Below are 20,486 nucleotides of genomic sequence, written 5' to 3'. Positions count from 1 at the left end.
ATCGTCAGAACAAGAATATGAAACCATCATATTCAGATTTATTACACAAACTGTACATCTGTAGGGTTTTTCCTTGAGTCTTTAGGCGGCGCTACATGATGAGCGTCCCGTCGTTCGGGTATTTCATGGACGCCATCTGCTGCGTCATTGCCAGAACGTCCTGGAAGCCGGTGCTGAGTCCAGACATGTGCTGGAAGTACGCCTCCTTTTCCACCTGGACCGACAGATTGTTCACACCGGCGTCTTTCAAGATGGCCGTCACCTGGAGACGTGGAGATGAAACAGTCAGATAACCACGTTGCACAATATAATCTGTGATAATAATCAAAGCTGTGGTGGGAAGCTGGTCTGAGCCGACCTGCTGGATGATCCGCTGTTCCACCACGTCTGACATGACCTGCAGGTGGACGGTCCCAGCGATCACGTTGGCCGAATGCCTCCAGAAGTGAGGGTCTCTGTACGACAGAACCCCTTCAATCTTCTCAATCTGAAAATAATTGAAGAAACCGTGCTAATTACCACGTTGGTAAAGTGTTTTAGCATTAGCTTCTTCTAAATACCACGTTGGTTTAGCACTTAGTGCTACTTTCCGCTTAATACCTTGAGCGTTAGCCTCCACATAAAAACATGCTGGTATAGCGCTTTGGGGTTAGCTTTTGCTAAATACCATTTTCATATCGTGCTGTAACTTTAGTTTACGGGAAATAACATGCTGGAATAGCATTAGCTTCCACTACATACAATGTTATTATGGCGCTTTTTTGCTAGCTCCTGCTAAATACCATGTTAATATAGCGCTTAAGCATTAGCTTTTCGAAAATAACAATCTGGTTGGTTTAGCATTACTTTCTGTTTAATACCATCTTGGTACAACAATTTAGCAATAGCTACTGCTTAATAAGCTGTTATAGCACTGTAGCATTAGTTTACGGGAAATAACATTTTAGTATTGTATTAGTTTCCACTAAATACTATGTTAGTGTAGCGCTTTTTGTTAGCTTCTGCTAAATACCATAGCACTTTATTATTAACTTATCCTAAATACTGCATTGGTTTCACACTTTACCGTTAGCTCTGGCTAACTACCACATTGATGTAGCACTTTAGCGTTAGCTTACCCTAAACACCATGTTGGTGTAGACCTTGTTTGTTAGCCTTCAATCAATACCATGCAGTTTTGGTGCTTTAGCATTAGCAGAGCTAATGGTTATAAATGGTGCTTTGGGGTTAGCACAGCTAGCTTTTACTTCACATCTACTGCTAGCATTATGCCCACCATCATATAATCCTAGCAGAATTAACTCCAGTTTTTTCTTTCAGCTGAGGTGATGTGTTGGAAACTCTGATTTTGTTGCTTTAATCTTAAATTTTGGTTTGTGAGGATCTGGGCCTCGTCACCTTCTCCAGCGCGCTGTTCAGCTCCTTCTCTTGTTCCGGAGGAGTCCGCAGGAGGAGAACCTCGCAGGCGTCCTTCAGCAGCGGGATGACGCTCAGAAAAATGAGCGTGGCGATGAAGAGCGAGCAAATGGGATCGGCGATGAGCCAGCCGAACTGCCGGATGAGGATGGTGGAGATGATGACGCCGACGCTGCCCAGCGTGTCGGCCAGAACGTGGAGGAAAACTCCTGGAAGGAGAAAACCAGTTCAGGGGATTATCGCGTTTCCACGAACTTCTCTGTGCCGCAGCGACAAACCTCGCATGTTGGCGTTCATTCCTCTGCTGCCCGAGCCGTGGGAGTGGGCGTGGCCATGACTGGAGTGGGCATGGCCATGGCCGCCGTGGGCGTGACTGTGCTCGCCGTGGGAGTGGCCATGATGTGAGTGTCCGTGGTCGTTAGAGGAGCAGCTTTTCCCGCCGTGGGAGTGGGCGTGGCTAAAGGCGCAGATTCCCACCAGGTTGACCAGCAGACCGCCGACGGACACTGGCTGCAGAAACGACAAAGTACCAAACGGCGTTTCAGATGAACGAGGAGCAGAGTCACTGAAAACAATAAATAAATCTGTCCTTTTCTCAGAACTCTGACTTTCATCTTCTGGAGTCAAAAGACAGAAATCAGATGACAAAAAAAACATCAAAATTGTGAGAAAAACGCTACAATTTTGAGATTACAGTCAGAATTTGGAAAAACAAAGTCAAAATTCTGAAAAAAAAAAAAAAAAAAACTTGGATTAAAATCAGAATTCTGAAAAAACCCCAAAACAAAAAAGAATTTTCAGAAAATTGCCAGAATTTTGAGATTAAAATCAGAATTTTGAGGAAAAAAAAGTCAAATATCAAGCAAAAAACCTGTTAGAATTCTTAATTTTAAAAAAGTACAAATTCTGAGATTAAATCAGAATTCACAGGAAAAATTTAAAAAATCTAAAAAAAAAAGGCAAAATTGTAAGGCGGAAAAAAAAGTTAATTCAAGAACAATCAAATTCTGAGATTAAAGTCAGAAATCTTTTTTTTTTTTAGTGGATCTAATTGTCTTCCGTAGTTTGTGGCTCTAATTGTCTTCCGTAGTTTGTGTCTCTGAGCTTTAAGCCGTTCTGGCCGTTTGCGGGTTGCAGTGACCTGTAACCTGATCCAGAGAAACTTCAGATCTGAGGTCCAATTAAACCCGTTTGATCTGAGAACCGTTTGTTTCCTCATCCAGAGCAGAGCGTGTTAAATAGTGTCGGTGGATGGAAGTGAACGACAGCAACTGTTCTCACTCTGACATATTCATTCATTCATAAAGCTCCTCTTCAAACCAGAGCTCCATTTGGACCGGATCAGGTTCTGATCTGAAGGCCATCCTGACCCAGATTTCTCTTCTTTAAATCCTGTTTGCTAACAACAACAATAATATTTTCTGTCAAACATCTGGAGGAGCTTAAATCACCCGACTGGGTTTACTTGCTGATCCAACAAAGTTCTTCCAGAACCAGAACAAACCCGACTGTTTTCACTCCGGACTCGGTTTATTTTGGCTTCCAGCTTGTCCAGATAAAAGCGTCGTGTGACGAGGGAAAACTCACGGTCAGCATGTCGGTGTTTATGTTGGGAGGATCCAGCAGGCGGGTGACCGACTCCATGAACACGAAGAAGGCGATGACCATGAGGAAGAGGCCGTTGATGAAACCCGACAGGATCTCAACCCGGCCGTACCTGCAAGACGAAACAGTCAGGAGAAACCGGACCTGAAACTACGGCACAACATAAGGGACACGCGAGACAGGAACAGGAGTCATTTCTGACAAAAAAGTTAAACTTTATATATATATAAAAAAGAGAAACTAATTTCAAATTAATCTCAGAAATTTCCTACAGAAATTTCTAAGGAAATTTGAGCTTAGAAAGTAAAAAAAAAATGCAAGTAAAAAAATGATTAAAAATGTGGAAATTTCTGAGTTTCAAGTTGAAAATTCTGAGATTAATCTCAACGTTTCTGCCAAATTTTCCACTTCTGGTGTTCAGAAATTTTCCTATTTATAGTGAATCATTTGAGTGTTCAAACTCAGAAATGTTCTTGTTTTTCTAACAATCTTTTGACTGTTGCAGCTCAGAAATTTCTGTTCTCAAAACTTGCTAGAAAATTTCTGGAAATTTTGAGCTCACTCCAAAGGCAAGACAAAAAATTTGATTAGAACATTGTGGAAATTTCTCATTTTCAAATAGAAAATTCTGAGATTAATCTCTGAATTATGCAAAAAGTTGCATATTTTCAAATTTTTGGAACTTCAGAAAATTTCTCAAAATTGTTGGGTTTTTTCTAGGAAATATTTGACTTTTAAAACTTTGCAAGTTTTTCAAAAAAATATTTGAGCTCAATCTCACAATTTCTGAGTTTTTTTTGGCAGAAATTTTCTCTTTATTTTTCCTATGAATAATGGCCCTGATGTGGCTCCGTAGGACGGCGGCGGCGCTGGTCCTACCCGTAGGAGAAGATCCTGGTGGCCTTCCAGCGGGTCATGAGGGCAGCGAACAGGCCCAGAACCAGAGCGGAGCAGTCGAACAGCATGTGGAAGCCGTCAGAGATCAGACCCAGGCTGTTGGTCCAGACGCCGTAGAACAGCTCCACGAAGGTGAAGGCCTGCGGAAAACCAGGACAACTCTAGTTGCTATGGTGATTTTAGTGGTGTAACAGTCAAACTGAAGGCAGGGAGGTGAACTTTAGGTCAAACAGTTTAAACCTTATTCAGGTGCAGCTAAAATAAATTAGCATTGTTAGCATCGATACTTTGACTTTTTCTCATATTATTTCAACTTCGGTCGTATGACTTTATCTTTGTGTTTCTGACTTCAGTCTCGCATCTTTACGACTTTAATGGCTTCTAATGGTGCGCTACTTGACCTTTGCACCATTACGATCTTTTATTTTCTCGTGAGTCTCGTCGTCTTTGGTCGACCCACCAGGTTGAGACACAGGAAGTAGAAGATCTGCCGGGAGTCGTACTCCTCCAGGATCTGTTTGAGCGAATCCTTGATGAAGCGCGGCAGCGACTGCGACGTGTGCTGCAGCGCGTCACCCATGAAGTTATACAGCGGCGTCCCCTCCGGCGAGTAGCCCACCAGCGTCCCTTTCTGCCCCTTCTTGGACGGCGCCGTCAGGATGCTGGAGGCTGCGGGGGCAGAACGGCGGTCAGAGGATGAACTGAGGCGTGGTCGGCGTTCCGCCTGCGTTCACCACTCACCCATGACGAAGAAGACGGCGCTGACGATGACTCCGCCGGAGAGAACGTGCTCAGTGGCGAGCTGCGGCGGTCGGCTCAGCGGGGCGGTCCAGAAGTTGGCCAGCGCCAGCGCGGCCGGGAAGAGGGCGAAGGCGCCGTAGCGGGCGCAGCGAGGAGCCTCCATCTTGGCACTGCAGACGGATTCGACGTAAAACTCCAGGATCACGACGGAGAAAATGATCATCGCAAACGGAACGACGAGCGAAGACCAGGAGTCCACTTTGCTCTGCAGAACAAAATATAGACATTTTGGAAAAAATTCATAAAATTATGTTTAGAAATATTTGTGTAGGTTTGATTAAACTAATCTGAGTGTCAAAAAAATAAACTAATTATACATAAAATAAAATCTAGGAAATCTTAACTTTTTTCTGAATATTTATTCTTGTTTATATCAATAAATAAATGCAGATTTTTGTCTGTTGTTTCTCTGATGACTTTCAATTAAAATATAAAATAATTATTTCAGTTCAAATAAATTCCTTTCCTTAAAAGAAAGGATGGATGAGAAGATTTAGGGATGAATAAATTCAGGGAGAAAGGAAGGAGCGAGGGATTAATGAAAGGAGAAATGGAAGGATGAGAGACAGAAGGAGCGATGTAAAAAAGGAAGAAAAAACTGGAATTTAAAGGATGGAAGAAAGAACAGAAGGAAAGAAGGATAAAAGAATTAAAGGAACAAACAAGGAAGGAAATAAAAAAGGAAGGGAGGATGAAAGGAAAGAAGGAAATAACAAATGAAGGAATAAAACTATGAAAGGACGGATGTTTTCCATCTTCCTCTTTCTTTGATCGCCCCTAACTCTCCCGGCTCGTCACCTCGGTGGTGGCGGTCAGGACGGCGGCCCAGGGCAGCATCACGGCGGCGGACAGCAGGTTGTCGAGCGCGTAGAGCCGCTTGGCTCCTCCGATCTCCACCGACAGCTTCCTGGAGGCCGTGTGGAAGCCGACCTTCAGGCAGAGCGACACCACCAGCAGAACCACGCCGCCCTGCAGGCGGGCGGGGGAACAACGCAAACATCCTCAGAATCAACATACAAGGACTCAACTTCATGTTCCATCACTTTGAAAAACAAATTGTTAATGTAAAGTTTTATAAATAAGATAAAGTCCTAAGCATATGATGTGACATAAAGTTCATCCATGTCATTAGAATAGGATTTTATTTCATTATTTAACTGTTTTGAGAGGCTTGAAATGGCAGCCATCTTGAAAAATTTTGATCTTCCTGAAATTCAAGTGGCTGATATGAAACATGAGGGGTTAGCATGCTAATTTCTATTCTTGTAGCAACCTGGAAGGTTTTTAGAAGGAGAAGAAGAAGCTTCACTCACCTTGTGATCTGCGACTCCTAGCAGAGAAATGGCCGTGTACAGGAAGTGTGTGAGCGCGCTGTCATGGTGTCCCTCCGCTGCGTTACGGCTCCAGTCAAGGCCCAAACAGAACCGCAGGTGAAACCAAACTGAAGCCAAAACTATGAGAACTCTGGATGAAAGGATACGGTGATGATCCCCCATCTTGGCCATCAGATGGTCGTTATCGAAGAGCAGGAGGCAGATCACAGCGATGATGAAGAAAGCTGCTCCTCTGGTCTGCAGGAAGCCACAGAAAAACCTGCTCAGGTACCAGAACCGGTTCAGGAACCAGAACCGGTTCAGGAACCAGAACTGGTTCTGGTACCTGGATCCGATCAGAGCTGCACATCCAGTGTCATATCTGGCCTTTAGAGGGCGCTTCAAGCTGTGTTCTACCAGGTCCAATTAACTTAAAAAATAAGATTAAAAAATAAATACATAAATGTTCAAAAATATGGCATTCATCACCCACAGAGTATTAGAACAAGAATTATTTTGTTTTATGACTTTCTTCTCGTGTTACTACGACTTTTTGTCCCACGTGATGTTTTACGACTTTATTCTAAGTTATTCCGACTTTATTGGTATAACTTCTTGTCGCATCACTAACTATTCTCTTGAAATTGTGCCTATTTGCGTAATTTAGGGCTCCAATAACAATTGATTATTCTATTGATTACACTGATTTAATCAAATTTAAAAATTGGCACTTTCTGGCAGACATTTGAGAAGCTCAACTCTTTCTTCAAGATTTAGCATCAGTACAGTGTAGGAAGCCTGACCAGTTGATTAATTTTAGAATTAATCGATTAATAATCAGATAGCAGAAGGTCCTTGATAAACGTTATTCCGACTAAATTATCATTTCCAAGTTAGCTCTCCTTTTTCATTGTAATGTTTAAGAGATGTCCGACTCATTTCTAATCAAAAACAAACTTCTTGGGTGAATGACATCATTCAAAATCTCAATCTTTGGCTGCTATTGTGCAAAGGTAAAAATAAACAAAAATAAAATCAAACTAAATAAAGAGAAACCTTGGACGGTCCGCCTCCTGAGTTGGTGAAGAGAACGCCGAGCAGAGCGACGACCACAACGTCACTGTGCTCGAAAAGCAGCAAAGTCCTGAAAAATAAAGAATGATTTAAAAAATGCATCTTAGGAGATAAATAATCATAACTGTTGCAATTATGCAGGAAAAACAATGTGAGAATATATTAAAATAATGTAAACATTTACCTCAAAGGTCCACAGAGGGTGAGACCAAAGAAGCCCAGGAGGGAAATAACGCAGCTGAAAACAGCATGTTTAACCAACTTTATCCACTAAAACAGAGACAGAAAGAAAAACAGGTTGATTCATCACAGCAGGTTCATCTTTATAAATATATCTTTGGTCGAGTTTCTAGTGCAAAACTAACAAGTAACTTTTCAACAGGAAATAGAAATTTGCTTTAAGTTAATAATTTCTTAATACTGATGAAAAAGTTCTAGTTAAAAACCAAATAATCTGCTAATTAAACAAGACATTTTCCCCATATTATAAGTTAAAAACTTATCTGTGAAAATTGTGAAAAATACTTAAAGTGATTCTACCTCCAACCTGCAGGTGGCAGTATTTTCTGTTTTACTACAGCTAAATCAGCCTTCCTTGATTTTTTCCTCATCCATTTTCTTCTATATGTAGATTTTTTTTATGTGGTTTAAAGAGGGAAAATTGTCACAAAAATTCAAAAGTAGCGCCACGAAACTATTGACGTTTAATTCCAATTTTTTTTTTTTTACAAAATCTATCCCAAAATCCAAGAAGGAGTTACTTTATAAAAAGTAATTGTTGAAAATTGTTGTTGGTGCAATTTTACATCTCTAGATGAAGATCTACAAAATACAAATCAATAGAGGCTGATATGCCTGCCACACTTTTTAGATGTTTACTAGTGCAAATAAAAAAAGTAATAAAAAGAGAGTCCAACAAACCTGTCGCTTTGAGACGGCTTTTCCAGAAGAAAATGGTTTTTGAAAGACTAGCAGTATAACAGCACTCCTACAAAACAAACAAAAACATTCATGTTATCAATATAAAATAAATACTAAACCATTCAAAAATGAATCAGAACAGATCAGAGGAGAATAAATACTCACCCTAACTTTAATATGAAGATGAACTGAACTATATGAACGACTTTGAGGATATCATACGATTCAAAAATACCTAAAGCTTTCAGGATCTTTGAGAGGATCAGCAGAACAATGTATCTGGTTAACCTGCAGAAAGGAAAAACAGCATAAATTACATAAGTGGAAACTAATAGGATATGGTTAGATAAATAAACTGTTTCAAAAACCATTCTAAGTGTTTAGTACTTCAAAAAGACGAAAAATTCAGAGGTAAAGTTAATTTATCTCCCATCAGAAACGTATGCAAACTTCTGAATTTCAATCAAATTAACCTGTCGTCAAGGAAAAATAAATAGCTTTGGTAATCCTAACAGATCTAAAACAGACAAAAATGAGTCAGGAAATAAAAAATGTATTCAAATGAACTGAATAAAAATAAAAGTTAACCAGAACAGATGTTACCTTGAATCAGGGACTTCCACCATCCCCAGTTTCCCTCCCGATAAAACGTTGCTGCTGTATTTATCCTCCATGTTGACCGGTAGCAGTATATTTATGTTCCCAGTATCCTCACCATCACTTTTAGTGGAGAAATAAAACCTTCGTAGCGGCGTTCATTTACCGCTGCAGTAAACAACAAGGCCTCCTCTGGCTCGGTTCATTCTGCCGTTTGTAGCGCCGTCACGTCCTCTGTGGCCGCCGGATGTCACCGAAACGCATCTGAACGCTTTGTTAGAGCCTGAAAATAAACCCGCTCTCTTTCAAAATGACGATAATAAACGATAAAAGTCAGAAAAGGAGAAGAACTACCCGAACCGTCCGTAAAGCCCTGACGCTTCCGCATACGACACACAGTTTACGTCACGTAACAGACATCGTGAGCCTTGATGTTGCGCAGATCTGCGGAGAAGCAAGAGGTCTCACTCTGAAAATATTTCTTGTATCAAAACAGGACCTCAGCGTTACCAGCAATATGCTCTAACCTGCTGAGCTAAACAGCCACACAGAATGTTAAGTTTCAATGGATTTAAGAAAAACTTACATGATCTTACCACAATGAAGATTTGAAAAAAATGTCCTCATATTCTAATTTTTTTTCAAAATCAACATTTGTAGAGGTATATTTTCCAGCTTTCATGCATTTTGAAATGTTGATTTAATTTTAAAACATTTTTCTATTTTTAAGTATTGATTTTATTTGTCAACCTTTTGTAATACTGAAATGTTGTTTTTCATTTACCACCCTTTTTCATTTTGATTGTCTGATTGGGCAGTATGGGGATGGAACCCACAACCTTGACATTATGAACAGCTCGCTCTGACTGGCTGAGCTAACCATCCATATGCAATGCAGTCATCTCATCGAGGTGGTTAAAGGTCAGCAAGGATTCTATGGTGTAGCGGTCTGTCCTCTGAATCCAGGCATCTGAGTGCAAGCCTCTGTGGAAACTTGATGCATTGCATCCTGGCATCTACAAATTTGGAACCTCAAACTGAAACAAAGAACAAAAGTTCAGTTTCTGTAGTGTAGTGGTTATCACGTTTACTTAACATGCAAAAGGTCTCTGGTTCGAAACCAGTTGGAAACAGGTTGTGAATGTTGTCCTTCTCACAGGTTGTAGTGAGACAACAAGAGTCTTGTGTTTTCGTGATGGTTAATTTGCCAATCGAATTCACTGCAGGCATCTTTGAAATCGAGGTTACTTTACTCAAAATGCCACTTGGTGGTTCTATGGTGTAATGGTTAGCACTCTGGACTCTGAATCCAGTGATCTGAGTTCAAGTCTCAGTAGAACCATTTGTCTCTGTTCCTGACATCTTCAATACATTTTTTGATCTCAGGCTTAGTTTATGGACTGTAATATGAAATTAGGCACAAGTATAAGTCTGACAGTTTGTTCACTTAAATCCTTTTGTCACTTTGTAGTCTTAATTGTCTGAAACACTTTATGTTTCAACTGGCCAGCAAGGGGATTGAACCCATGACCTCAGGATTATTAGCACCACACTAATAATAATTAAGATAATGATGAGCTTCCATGGATTAAAGAACAACTTACATAATCTTAACACAAGGAATTTGAGAAAAGTGTTTCTATTCTATTATTTTTCAAAATCAACATGTATAATATTTTGTATTTTCAAGTGTTTATTGTATTTCAGAGCCATTTGCATTTTAAAGTGTTGAATGTGTTTTTCACCCTTTTTATATTTTGAAGTTGATTGTCTGAAGGACTTTATGGGGTTTGAACTGATGACCAGAGCGTTACCAGTGCTACGCTCTTAACCCCCTGAGCTAACCTACCTTACAAACTTTAGGTAGGTATTTTTTAAATTGGGTTTGTGTCAGTTAATCTCAGTATAAGCAATAAAATGTCCTTCCTACAGGACATTTAAATGTTTAAATGTTGGATCAGACATTTAAACACACATTACCTCAAATTCTACAAGCAACAGTAGAACAAAGAGATATAAGTGGAAGGAGTGGCTTTATTAAAACATGAATTTGACTGATTTTTTGCTTCCTCAGAGGTATTCAGGTTCTCAGTTCGGTCCGCACAACGCAAGCAGAACTTTCTGATAATGTCCTTTGGTGTCATTCTGTTGAAAAACAGAAACATTACTGACGTGGTTTGAGACGTAAACATAGGAACAGTTTGGGAAACGCATTTTACCATGACGTCTTCATGTAGGGTTTTCTCAAACATTGCCCGGTATTCCTCCACGACCTTCTGCAGGTCGACCTCGGAGCGGCTCACCAGGATCCGGATCAGAGCCTCATCACGCGTACCGTGACCCTGGTAAGACAGAAAATGGACCAAATGGACCAAAACTACCAAAAACTGTAATTTACTACAATTTTAGTTGGAAATTTGATTCCTTTTCATGGATCAAACTTAGTTCAGTCATAAAATATTATGTATGGTTATTCTCACAAAAACTGTATGTTGCATAAAAGACAGTTAATCTTAGAAATACAGTTTGCCAAAAGTTACCTTTTACACTGCAAAAACTCAAAATCTTACCAAGTATTTTTGGTTTAGTTTACAGTGTATATGTCTTAGTACACTTTAAATAAGACAAAACAATAAGACAACTAACTTTTGATCAAGATATAGGAGCTTGTTTTAAGTTAATTTCTTAATATTGATTTTTTTAAAAGTTCTAGTTTCACTGGGAGATTATTTTACTTATAACATGGAGAAAAATCATGCTGTAAGTGATTTTATTGTCAAAAGTTTAAAATGTTCAACTTTCCAAACTCAGAAATGTCCTATTTTTTTCTAGAAAATTTCTGAGATAAATCTAAAAATGTCAGGGGGCAGGGGGGGCTCAACAAAGTTTTGAATTTTCAAATTCAGCAATTTCTTTTTTTCTACAAAATTTCTAAGATTAAATACAAAATTTCAGATTTGTTTCTAGCAAATTTTCCAAACTCAGAAATTTCCAAAAAATTTTTCTTGAAATTTTCTGAGATTTAACTGAAAGTTAATTTTTTTTTTTTTAGCAAATTTTCAACTTTTTAGCCTCAGAAATTTCCAATTTTTCTAGAAAATGTATCAGATTAAATTTAATTTTAATCTTAACTTTCTGAAATTTCTAAATTTTTTAGATTCATCTCAAAATGTGAATTTTTCTAGCACATTTTGAACTTCACAAACTCAAAAATTTCAAAGGTTTTTCTAGCAATTTTCTGAGATAAAACTCAAAATTAGAATTTTTGTAGAAAATGTTTGACTTTTCAATCTCAGAAATGTAAACTTTTTTTTCTAGAACATTCTTGAGGTTATGTAAAACTTTCTGAGCTTATTTGGCAGAATTGTACTCCTCCTTTTTTCTATCTACACTGGTATTAATACGCCATCATACAAAACTATTTTTTACACATCTGGAATTTAATTACAGACAGACAAAACTGATTTTATGCTAAAACAGCTTTCCATATCACTCTAACCTAAGGAGTTTATTAAAACAGGGTAAAATATGAACACTGTAGCCATCCTAATCCAGAATAATCCCTATTCTAACCATGTTATTAGTGAGATTAGGAGTGTGTTCACTCACCTTCATGGCCCGATTGAGTTTCTCAGCAAAGAAAGCCGGTGTGTTCCAGGCGCATTTCACTGGACATGAAAGAGGAAACAGAAATAAAAACGCCGTCACAGACTAAAAATAACAGAGTCCAGATGTTTCTGTCTCCCAGCTGTGGAGCTTCAGGGTTCAGCTCAATGCGCCAAAACTTTTTAAAGATGAACAAAAAGGTGTTAAACATTTAAACCAGCTGGATGGTGCTGAGCTCAAACTGAACAGAAAATAAACAATCTTCTGTTCAGTCTGGGATGCAATTCTAAGAGTAAAACAACATGTTAGAGCCGCTGTAGATAAATAATAAAATGTGAGAACAGTTCTGCCAAACAAAAAACAAAACACATTTTTTGAGCTCCAAGAGTCAAACATTTTATAGAAAACAACTTGAAATTTTAAGATTAATCCCAGAAATTTTCTTTAAAAAATGATGAAATTTGAATTTGAAAAGCCAAAACATTTGCTAGAAAATTTTTTTTAAAATTAATTTCAGAAATTTGAGACAAGCTCAGTTTTGACTTGAGTATGAGAAAAAGAAAAAAAAGTCAAACATTTTCTAGGAAAAAAAACTCAGATATTTGAGATTAACCTCAGAAATGTAAAAAAAGAAAAAAAAAACGAAAACGAAAAAAAAAAAAAAGATTTCTGAGACTGAAAAGTCGTAAATTTGATTTGGATGTAAATGTGTAAATTGTTGGATTTATAAGGAGCTGCCACATCTAGAACCCCCACTAGAGGGAGCAGTTCATTGTTTTTCTTTTTCACAAATTCAACAAGTGAGATACAGAATTCTAATATTTTAAATGTTTGAGTTGCAGTGTTAAATGTTCTTTAGAAATTAAGGATTTTTTTATATATTTCAGTGTGTTAATAAGCCATTACTAATCATACTGTTAGTGGGTAATGGTCTGATAATGGCAGTACTGTTGTTTATCGTGGTAATCTGAGGTGCTTTCTGGTCCAGAGTAACGTGTTTTGGTTACCGATGTCGATGAGGCAGTCCTCGATGTCTCCCTTCAGCTCCATCTGCAGGGCTTTCGGCAGCGTCAGGTCGCTGATGGCAGCATATTGCTGGAACGCTGGCAGGAAACAATAAAAGAACTTTCATTTTATGTTTGAACGACTGGACTGAATATATGATCTGTTTTTAAATATATTCCTGCTAAAAAGCTGAAGATATTCTATTAATGAGGAAAAACAGGAAGTTGACTTATTTTAAAAAAAATTTCTGAAAATGTCAAAAATTCTACTTCTAGTCTCACAGTTCTAACTTCAATATAAAAAATGCCGTATTTCCTCATAAGTTAATATTTTCTTTGAATCCAGAAAGTTTTTTTTTTTTTTTGGGGGGGGGGCGGGGGAAAAACAATTCTAACTTTTTTTAAATATCAGAATTTCAACTTTCATCTCAGAATTCAAAATTTTCCCTGAATTCTCACCATTAATCTCACAATTAAATTTTTTCCAAGAATTCAGACTTTATGAAAATATTAATTCAAACTTTTTAGCAGAATTTAGACTTTTTCATGAAAATATCAGAATCCTAAATTTAATCTCAGAAACATTTACCCCCCGGTTCCCCAGTGGCCTGAATGCTTTCTGTATGATTAAAACTCAACATCGTCTCAAATCCTTATAACTCGTTCAGGTCATTGAATATTTCCCAGCCGGTCTTCTGTTTGGCGCCCAGGTGTGACCCGGTCACCTGTCAGCGCTGCTCCACCTGTTTGTCCAGGTGTATCGTCACGTTGGAGTGAAACCCAACAACTGACACATTTCTGTCACTCACTTTTAGAGAGCTGCGGGCCGCTGCGCGTGGTCAGGATGTTGATGAAGGTCGACACGTTTGCTTTGCCGATGCCTTCGCCTGCTTCAAACAAAATCTGGACAAGACAAAAATAAAATGAGGACATTTAGGCGCCTGATAAAAGCAGAAATACTTAAATATTAGAATATCATCTTCAACACATGAACTTATGGTTATTTTAATACTTGTACACCAATCAAAACAATAAAAATAAAGAAAAATCACAAAATAAACCAACTTGAATGACTCATATTTGGGTTTCTTAGCTTAATTTCTACCTTGGCGTCCTTCCTGGCCAGCTCCATGTCGACCACAGTGTTCTGGTCTCGCTTGGTGTTGAGCATGGCCAGCAGCGCCGCGGTGAAGTCACCGCTGGTCTCATCCTTAATCACCTCCTCCAGCTCCTTCTGGTACTCTGACCACAAAATTCAGAACAAACGGCTCAACAAAAATAAAATATGTGGACAGTCTTGACCAATGAGAAAGATACATGAACAAAATGGCTGCTGTCGGGATCGACCTGCATGAGACGGAGCTTCATCACTGCAAAACACAAAAACTTAACAAGTATTTTTGGTACATATTTTATTACACTTAAAACAAGACAAAACTAACTTACAATTAACAAATTCAGCAAGATATAGGAGTTTGTTTTAAGTAAACAATTCCTTAATATTGATTTTTTTAAAAAGTTCTACTTTAACTTACAACAAAACATTTTTTCCATGTAAGTAAAATAATTTACCAATGGAAATAGTATAGTTTTCTCATTATTAATTACTTAAAACAAGCTCCTATATGTTTCTGAAAAGTTAATTGCAAGTTACTTGTTATAAATTAGAACAAAATTACTTGATAAGACTTTGTGTTTTTGCAGTGTTCTGATCTCATACTATTATGTAGTAAACAAAGAGTTCGTAAATCACCCAGGAGCTTCGCCTGAAATCAATGGACACATACATTCAACGTTTAAACAGATTAATAAAAGACTCAAAGTCTTTAAGTGAATAACGAGGTTCTGATTACTGGCAGAGTAAGAACATGTAGTAACAAACACATAGGCTACATGTTTGTGTTAGCTAGCAGACAAAAGCTACATTGGCTAAGCTAACTTTGCTAGTTTGGCAGTAAGTACGTCAGTAAATATCACAGATATTTAAGTATTACAACTTCAAGTATGAAGTATTATAACTGCGTATAAACTGAGGATATCCTAAAAACCTTGTTTGAAGACTTTCTTTATTTCTTGAATTTCTGCGTAGGATCTCGTCGCCAGAACCTCGACGAGGACGTCCTCGTCTGTTCCCACACCCTGTGGCAACAAACAGGAAGAAGAAATTCATCAGCAACGCACAGCAACGTTGATCCTAAAACACAGGGGTGTCCAAAGTGCGGCCTGCGGGCCATATGTGGCCCCTGGGCTGATTTTGTGTGTCCCCCTGTGAGTTAGTATTTAGAGTGCACTAAGATATTTGCGTGAAAATCTAGACCAAAGGTGAGGTTTCATATTTTTGCAGTATGAACAGGACAACAAGAGAGAGACAGGACCATCATTTAAACTAAATTCCCCCCAAAAGATAAAAGGCACCAAGTGTTGCACCAAACTTAAGGCATCTTTGCACCATTTTGTTGGTCTGGTACCAAAATCTGACGTATTACCCTAAGAGCTTCTTTTTCTACATTAATTTTAAATATTAATATTTTTCATTCTGGTACTGAAAATAGAACAAAAGTGCATCTTTTTATGTTAATATTTATGAATAGTGGCATTTTAAACTTGTTTTATTCGTACTACAGATACAAACGATTCCTTATTTTTCATCTTGACCACAGTTAAGATTGTAAATCTGTACCGGTTTACCTTGGTGGCTCTCCTGAGCAGGAAGGCATCGAAGTGAGCTGGAGGCATAAGCAGAGCCAGAATCACGTCCTCCACATCTGACCTGAGGACCGACTTCAGGGATTTAACCAGATTCTGAAAAAACAACATCAAAGGTCTGCAGCTTTAGATTTATTTAATTACTTTTCACTTTTGAACCTGAATTACTAAAATAAACTTCATGGTGAAGTTACTGAGATGCACCTGCAGTTTCATTAAAAGTCCCATTAGTAGAATTTAGCACCCTCTGGTGGTGACATTTAAAACTGTATTTAACTTAACTTTTCTTCAAATTCACCTTTTAAAAGTACTGAAAAGCATACAACACATTTACCTGTATATAAATAAAATCTCACAATATCAAATCTGACAACAAAATAAGACAAGTGGAAGAGAGTGGCTGTCAAAATGGACGGTCTAGCTGTCAGATTTATTCCCGCCCTTATCCTCAGGAATGCTCCGTTGCCTAGCAACCGTGACGAGGGTAAACACAAGCTAGCAAAAAGCTCCAAAAAAATGTAACTGGATCTCTGCGTTTGCTTTGAACATGTATCATTTGGCTTCATTGACACCCAATATCTAATAAAAACAATTCTATATTTTTAATTTTATTACTTAGCCAATTCACAAATACGCTTAGACTAATAAAAAAACTTGTTTCCATTTTAGAAAAAGAAAAAGGTTGAACAAAAATATTAGAAATTCCACCAATACTAAAGCCAGTAAAGGTTCCCTATTTAATGTATTTATATAATATGTTATTGTAAGACATTATTAGTAAACCCCTGGTGGCTTTCATTACATAACATTGCATTTTATTGTAGTATTCTGTGTTCTGTGTCTCAATGATTTAAAATAAGATGAAAAATCTTGCTGAACTTTCTTATTATTCAGTTAAATCTACATTTCATTAAATTAAATTTGTATTGAATTTATAATTTTAAAAAACATATCTATGCAACCATTTTAAGTTATTTAAAACTGTAATCTTTTCCTGTCGCTCACTTTGTCCGGCGTTTTTACAAGAACAGAAATCTCCTCTGTTCTTGTAAACAGAAAACTGCCAGTTTCTGTTTACATTTCAACATAGATTATCCCAGTTTAAAGTTTCCCTTTAAACCGGGAAACTCTTTCCCCAGTTTAAAGGAAACTGGGGAACCTCTCTTCCCCAGTTTCCTTTAAAACTGGGGAAAAGAAGGACGCTTTGACGGCTGCTGAGGAAGGATCTGTGATGACGCATCTTTGTGCACTGAGGATGCAGCAACAACTTACTTTTCCAGAGGACGATTCATAAACGGCTTTAATTTTCTGCCTCTGCTCGTTGTTTCTCTTCACAAGAATGGCAACGATCACATCCACATCCACTTCTACAAAGGAAAAAATACATCTATTCCAAATATTCATTTTTAAAACCTTAATAAAAACCTCAAATTACTTTAAAAGATAAAGTTTTTCAGTAACTTATTAAAAATACAACCTTTATATATAAAACGTAGAAACAAGAACATTTCTGATCACACAATTTTACTTTCAATGGCACTCTGAAGGACTGATGCATCACTGCTGGCATTGAAGTTTGGATACGGAGGAACCGTCCCGTAGAACTTTGGTTTGGCTTCCTCCTTCACCTTCACAAACAACCAAAAGTAGATTATTACCAAAACTATAAATACTGCTGAAAACATAACAGAGTTCTAACAGAGTTAGAAATCAGTCGCATTTCAACATAGATTATCACTGATTTATTACAATAATTCAATTCAAAAAGTGAATTGTATATGAAATTATTCTATTTTCAGCTGTTTTTTTGTAACTATTGTGATTAATATAACTTACACCTCAGGTTTTTCTTCCACTAAGCTTTCCATACTTGCATAAAACACACTAAGCTACCTGTTTTTCTTACAAAAATACATTTTGTGGTTTAAAACTATTTAACATAGTGGACATTTTGACTAGTCTTGTGTAATATTTTAACTTTATGAGAACCAAATAGTGGGTTTTCATAAATTGATACATTTTGAGTACTTAATGTAAATGTTTCACTTCTTGTACTGAATTATTGGACTTGATTCAATGATATTCTAAGTTCATCAACCTGCACCTGTATGCTCACCTTGACAGTTTCATCTTTTGGGTCTCTGTTGTGGATGATACCTTTGAAGAACTTCTTGAAAAGAGACATTTTAACTCGATTTTTAAAACCCGTTTCAATGGACAAAACTGCAGGGGGAAAAAAATCGGAGATTTGTAAGTAATTTAGTTGCCACAAGAGAAATGTGGAGAAGAATCTCAGCCATCAAACAAGGAAAAACAGAAGAAACAAAGAGGCGTTGACGCATAATTAGATCACTACCTACACCCAGGTGAGAAACAAAGACAGGAAGCTAAGCTAACAAACGCAAAAAACTCCAAACATAAACAAAATAATTTAGAAAACTGGGAGATTAAAACATTTAGGATCTTACCTGAGTCACAAAGCTCGTCCAGACAATCAGAGCTGCGTTGCAGTGAATTCAGATCACGCCCATCTCCACCCTTTTCTAGTTAGTTGTACCTGAACGGCATCAGCCAATCACCTGTCAGCTGTCCTATCACCTCCCTGACAGGTGTAACGGCGCTCCTGTTCAGTTTTAAGCTTTTCACCCCTTTCACTCAAACAGATTATGACTCATAGAAATGATTCAGGAAGCGGCTAAAAGCCGACAGCTAACAAAACAGACTGGAATCCACGAACACACCCAGTGTTGTTGTCTGTTGATCAATGGCTGAACCAGATGGTCCAGATTCTTCCGTTCAGTGTTTTGGTGTTAAAGAAGAGCTGGACTGAAGCTACGAGCCGGAAAACCTTTTCCACATGTGGATCTCACTTCAGAACATGGAGTTTGCAGACAGGAGGCTTTGATGATAAACAAATAAAAGTGTTTTGTAGGATAGAAAAGTTCAGGAATGCCAGGAAGTAGATGGATTTTGTGATTAAAATCTTGATTGGAGTTAAATCATAACTAGCTGGAGATAATAGATTTATCCCTATTGATTCAGATCCAGTTATGCTGTTTGTTACATTGAGATCATCTCAACGTCACTGGATGGGAGGAGTGAAGATTTCCCAGCTTTCAGTGTAAAGAAACTCAGCTCTCATATAGTAATAATCTACATTATAACCACGTGTGGAGTAAGCAGCAGTATTGTGGTGATGTTAAGTTCTACAGTTTAGTTTCCTCCTGTGTTTCATTTTTCAGGTTAGTTTCTGTTAGTTTATATTTTTAGTGGATTATTGTTTCTTGGTTTTTATTTTGTTTTTAGTTCCATGAAACCAGAAACTAATTGTTATTTACTGTCAAAGCGTAAAAATAATTAAAATACAGATTTCCATCTGGCCAGGAGCTTCTCTGCTGACCTTTGACCTGCTGACCTTTGACCTGCTGTGGAAGCAGAAAAGATGGACTTAGTTTTTTACTCACTGCTTCAGCATCATGGTTCTGATTCTGGTCAATAAATAATGATTCAATGTAAATCTGTGATGCTGTTGTATAGAACTCATTTTAAAACAAATGATCTTTATTCATGTCCTGATAAATGAAACAGTAGAACTGGTTCTGGTTCTGATAACTTTGACCATCACTGACATAATTGGATAACATTTCGTCTGGGTTTAATAATCAGACATCAGGCAAATTGTAGTTTCACCAGCAGAGGGAGACAAATCCCCACCAGTTAGTTCAGTTGGTTCAAAGTTCAAACAGGTTCTGGTTCCATTACATCTGAACAGAACCTGGATCAGCAGAATAACAGCAGTAGATTGTTTGTGATTGGACTGGGAGTCATGAGGAGGATTTATGTCTTCAGACGTCAACAGATAAACTTTCCTCTGACTCATAGGGTTGCCACCCGTCCCTTAAAATACGGGATTTGGCTGTTAAATGTTGTGTCCCGTGTTGGACCGATACAGAACACAATTTGTTCCGTATTTCTGTAAATGTCCAATAGACATGTCTATCGCACACATATCAACACTAAGTGTATCAATAATGACCAAAATAAAACACAGGAAATATTAAGGTCAGCTAAATTGTAGTGGCTGGATGTAAATAGGAGCCCTGAACGCTACGGACCGACGCTGTTATGGTTGCCTAGAGACGGACACTACGCAGCCACTGTTTCTTATTGTGGTTTATTATGGTTTAATTATAATAATTAAAGAATCAATTATTTGCTTATTTAGTCGTACCAGCCGAAATACTATAAATGAGCATTTAAAGAACAAATCATACTAAGAGATTAACAGTAAATATATAAATATTTCCTACTTTATAAAGGTTTGTTAGGGCTTTCTGTTTGTTTTATTAAAAAATGTTGACATTTTTTATTAATTCAGTGTTCAGTGGTCATTTAATGTATATTAATGTCAGACAAGGACCTGCAGCCCAGGGGCGGTTCTACATGGGGGCCAACAGGGTACAGAAGAAATTATGCTAAAAAAATGTATTTTGTTAATATTCAGAGGTGCATATTTTTTGTAACCTTCACAATTTTACATTTTAAC

The 20,486-nt window shown here is 37.7% G+C and overlaps 2 protein-coding genes and 2 non-coding genes across 5 annotated transcripts; 2 read left to right on the top strand and 2 right to left on the bottom strand.

Moving 5' to 3' along the window:
* Window positions 1–4: 4 nt before the first annotated feature.
* On the bottom strand, window positions 5–9,034 carry slc30a5 (solute carrier family 30 member 5). Its single transcript, XM_015024226.1, has 16 exons — window positions 8,631–9,034; window positions 8,193–8,315; window positions 8,028–8,094; window positions 7,291–7,376; window positions 7,089–7,176; window positions 6,200–6,290; window positions 6,033–6,109; window positions 5,518–5,688; window positions 4,660–4,924; window positions 4,379–4,587; window positions 3,901–4,058; window positions 3,004–3,133; window positions 1,695–1,926; window positions 1,399–1,625; window positions 359–487; window positions 5–262 (listed from the first exon to the last, which is right to left on the bottom strand). The coding sequence occupies exons 1-16, from the start codon at window positions 8,699–8,701 to the stop codon at window positions 92–94; spliced, it is 2,295 nt and encodes a 764-aa protein (XP_014879712.1). The 5' UTR covers window positions 8,702–9,034; the 3' UTR covers window positions 5–91.
* A 650-nt stretch (window positions 9,035–9,684) lies between these two features.
* On the top strand, window positions 9,685–9,757 carry trnav-aac (transfer RNA valine (anticodon AAC)). The gene has a single exon. It is a non-coding gene; the product is annotated as a tRNA-Val (tRNA).
* A 137-nt stretch (window positions 9,758–9,894) lies between these two features.
* Window positions 9,895–9,966, top strand: trnaq-cug (transfer RNA glutamine (anticodon CUG)). Its single transcript has one exon. It is a non-coding gene; the product is annotated as a tRNA-Gln (tRNA).
* Window positions 9,967–10,638: 672 nt separating this feature from the next.
* On the bottom strand, window positions 10,639–18,677 carry LOC106941270 (annexin A1-like). 2 transcript variants are annotated; one of them, XM_015024228.1, is made up of 12 exons: window positions 18,409–18,677; window positions 18,057–18,163; window positions 17,469–17,568; window positions 17,213–17,307; window positions 15,923–16,036; window positions 15,283–15,373; window positions 14,340–14,476; window positions 14,044–14,137; window positions 13,238–13,333; window positions 12,234–12,292; window positions 10,844–10,966; window positions 10,639–10,769 (listed from the first exon to the last, which is right to left on the bottom strand). In XM_015024228.1, the coding sequence occupies exons 2-12, from the start codon at window positions 18,123–18,125 to the stop codon at window positions 10,713–10,715; spliced, it is 1,035 nt and encodes a 344-aa protein (XP_014879714.1). In that variant the 5' UTR covers window positions 18,126–18,163; window positions 18,409–18,677; the 3' UTR covers window positions 10,639–10,712. The 2 variants fall into 2 exon arrangements, with proteins under 2 accessions (XP_014879714.1, XP_014879713.1); XM_015024227.1 differs by having other exon boundaries at window positions 17,463–17,568; window positions 18,409–18,676.
* Between the last annotated feature and the right edge of the window lie 1,809 nt (window positions 18,678–20,486).

This window comes from Poecilia latipinna, unplaced genomic scaffold (assembly GCF_001443285.1).
Source record: "Poecilia latipinna isolate Pla-1442-1.1 unplaced genomic scaffold, P_latipinna-1.0 Scaffold3579, whole genome shotgun sequence".
NCBI classification, from domain to species: Eukaryota; Metazoa; Chordata; class Actinopteri; order Cyprinodontiformes; family Poeciliidae; genus Poecilia; species Poecilia latipinna.
This window is presented reverse-complemented; position numbering and strand designations above follow the sequence as displayed.

Bases quoted from the DNA above. Each gene is read 5' to 3' on its own strand.
- slc30a5 (XM_015024226.1), bottom strand. From the start codon at position 8,701: ATGGAGGATAAATACAGCAGCAACGTTTTATCGGGAGGGAAACTGGGG. The intron at 8,316-8,630 runs GTAACATCTGTT...TCCTTTCTGCAG, and splicing joins GTGGAAGTCCCTGATTCAAG to GTTAACCAGATACATTGTTC. The intron at 7,377-8,027 runs GTTTGTTGGACT...TCTCTGTTTTAG, and splicing joins AAGCCGTCTCAAAGCGACAG to TGGATAAAGTTGGTTAAACA.
- LOC106941270 (XM_015024227.1), bottom strand. From the start codon at position 18,125: ATGTCTCTTTTCAAGAAGTTCTTCAAAGGTATCATCCACAACAGAGAC. The intron at 15,374-15,922 runs GTAAACCGGTAC...TTGTTGCCACAG, and splicing joins TGCTCAGGAGAGCCACCAAG to GGTGTGGGAACAGACGAGGA. The intron at 10,967-12,233 runs GTGAGTGAACAC...CTGTCTTACCAG, and splicing joins AACTCAATCGGGCCATGAAG to GGTCACGGTACGCGTGATGA.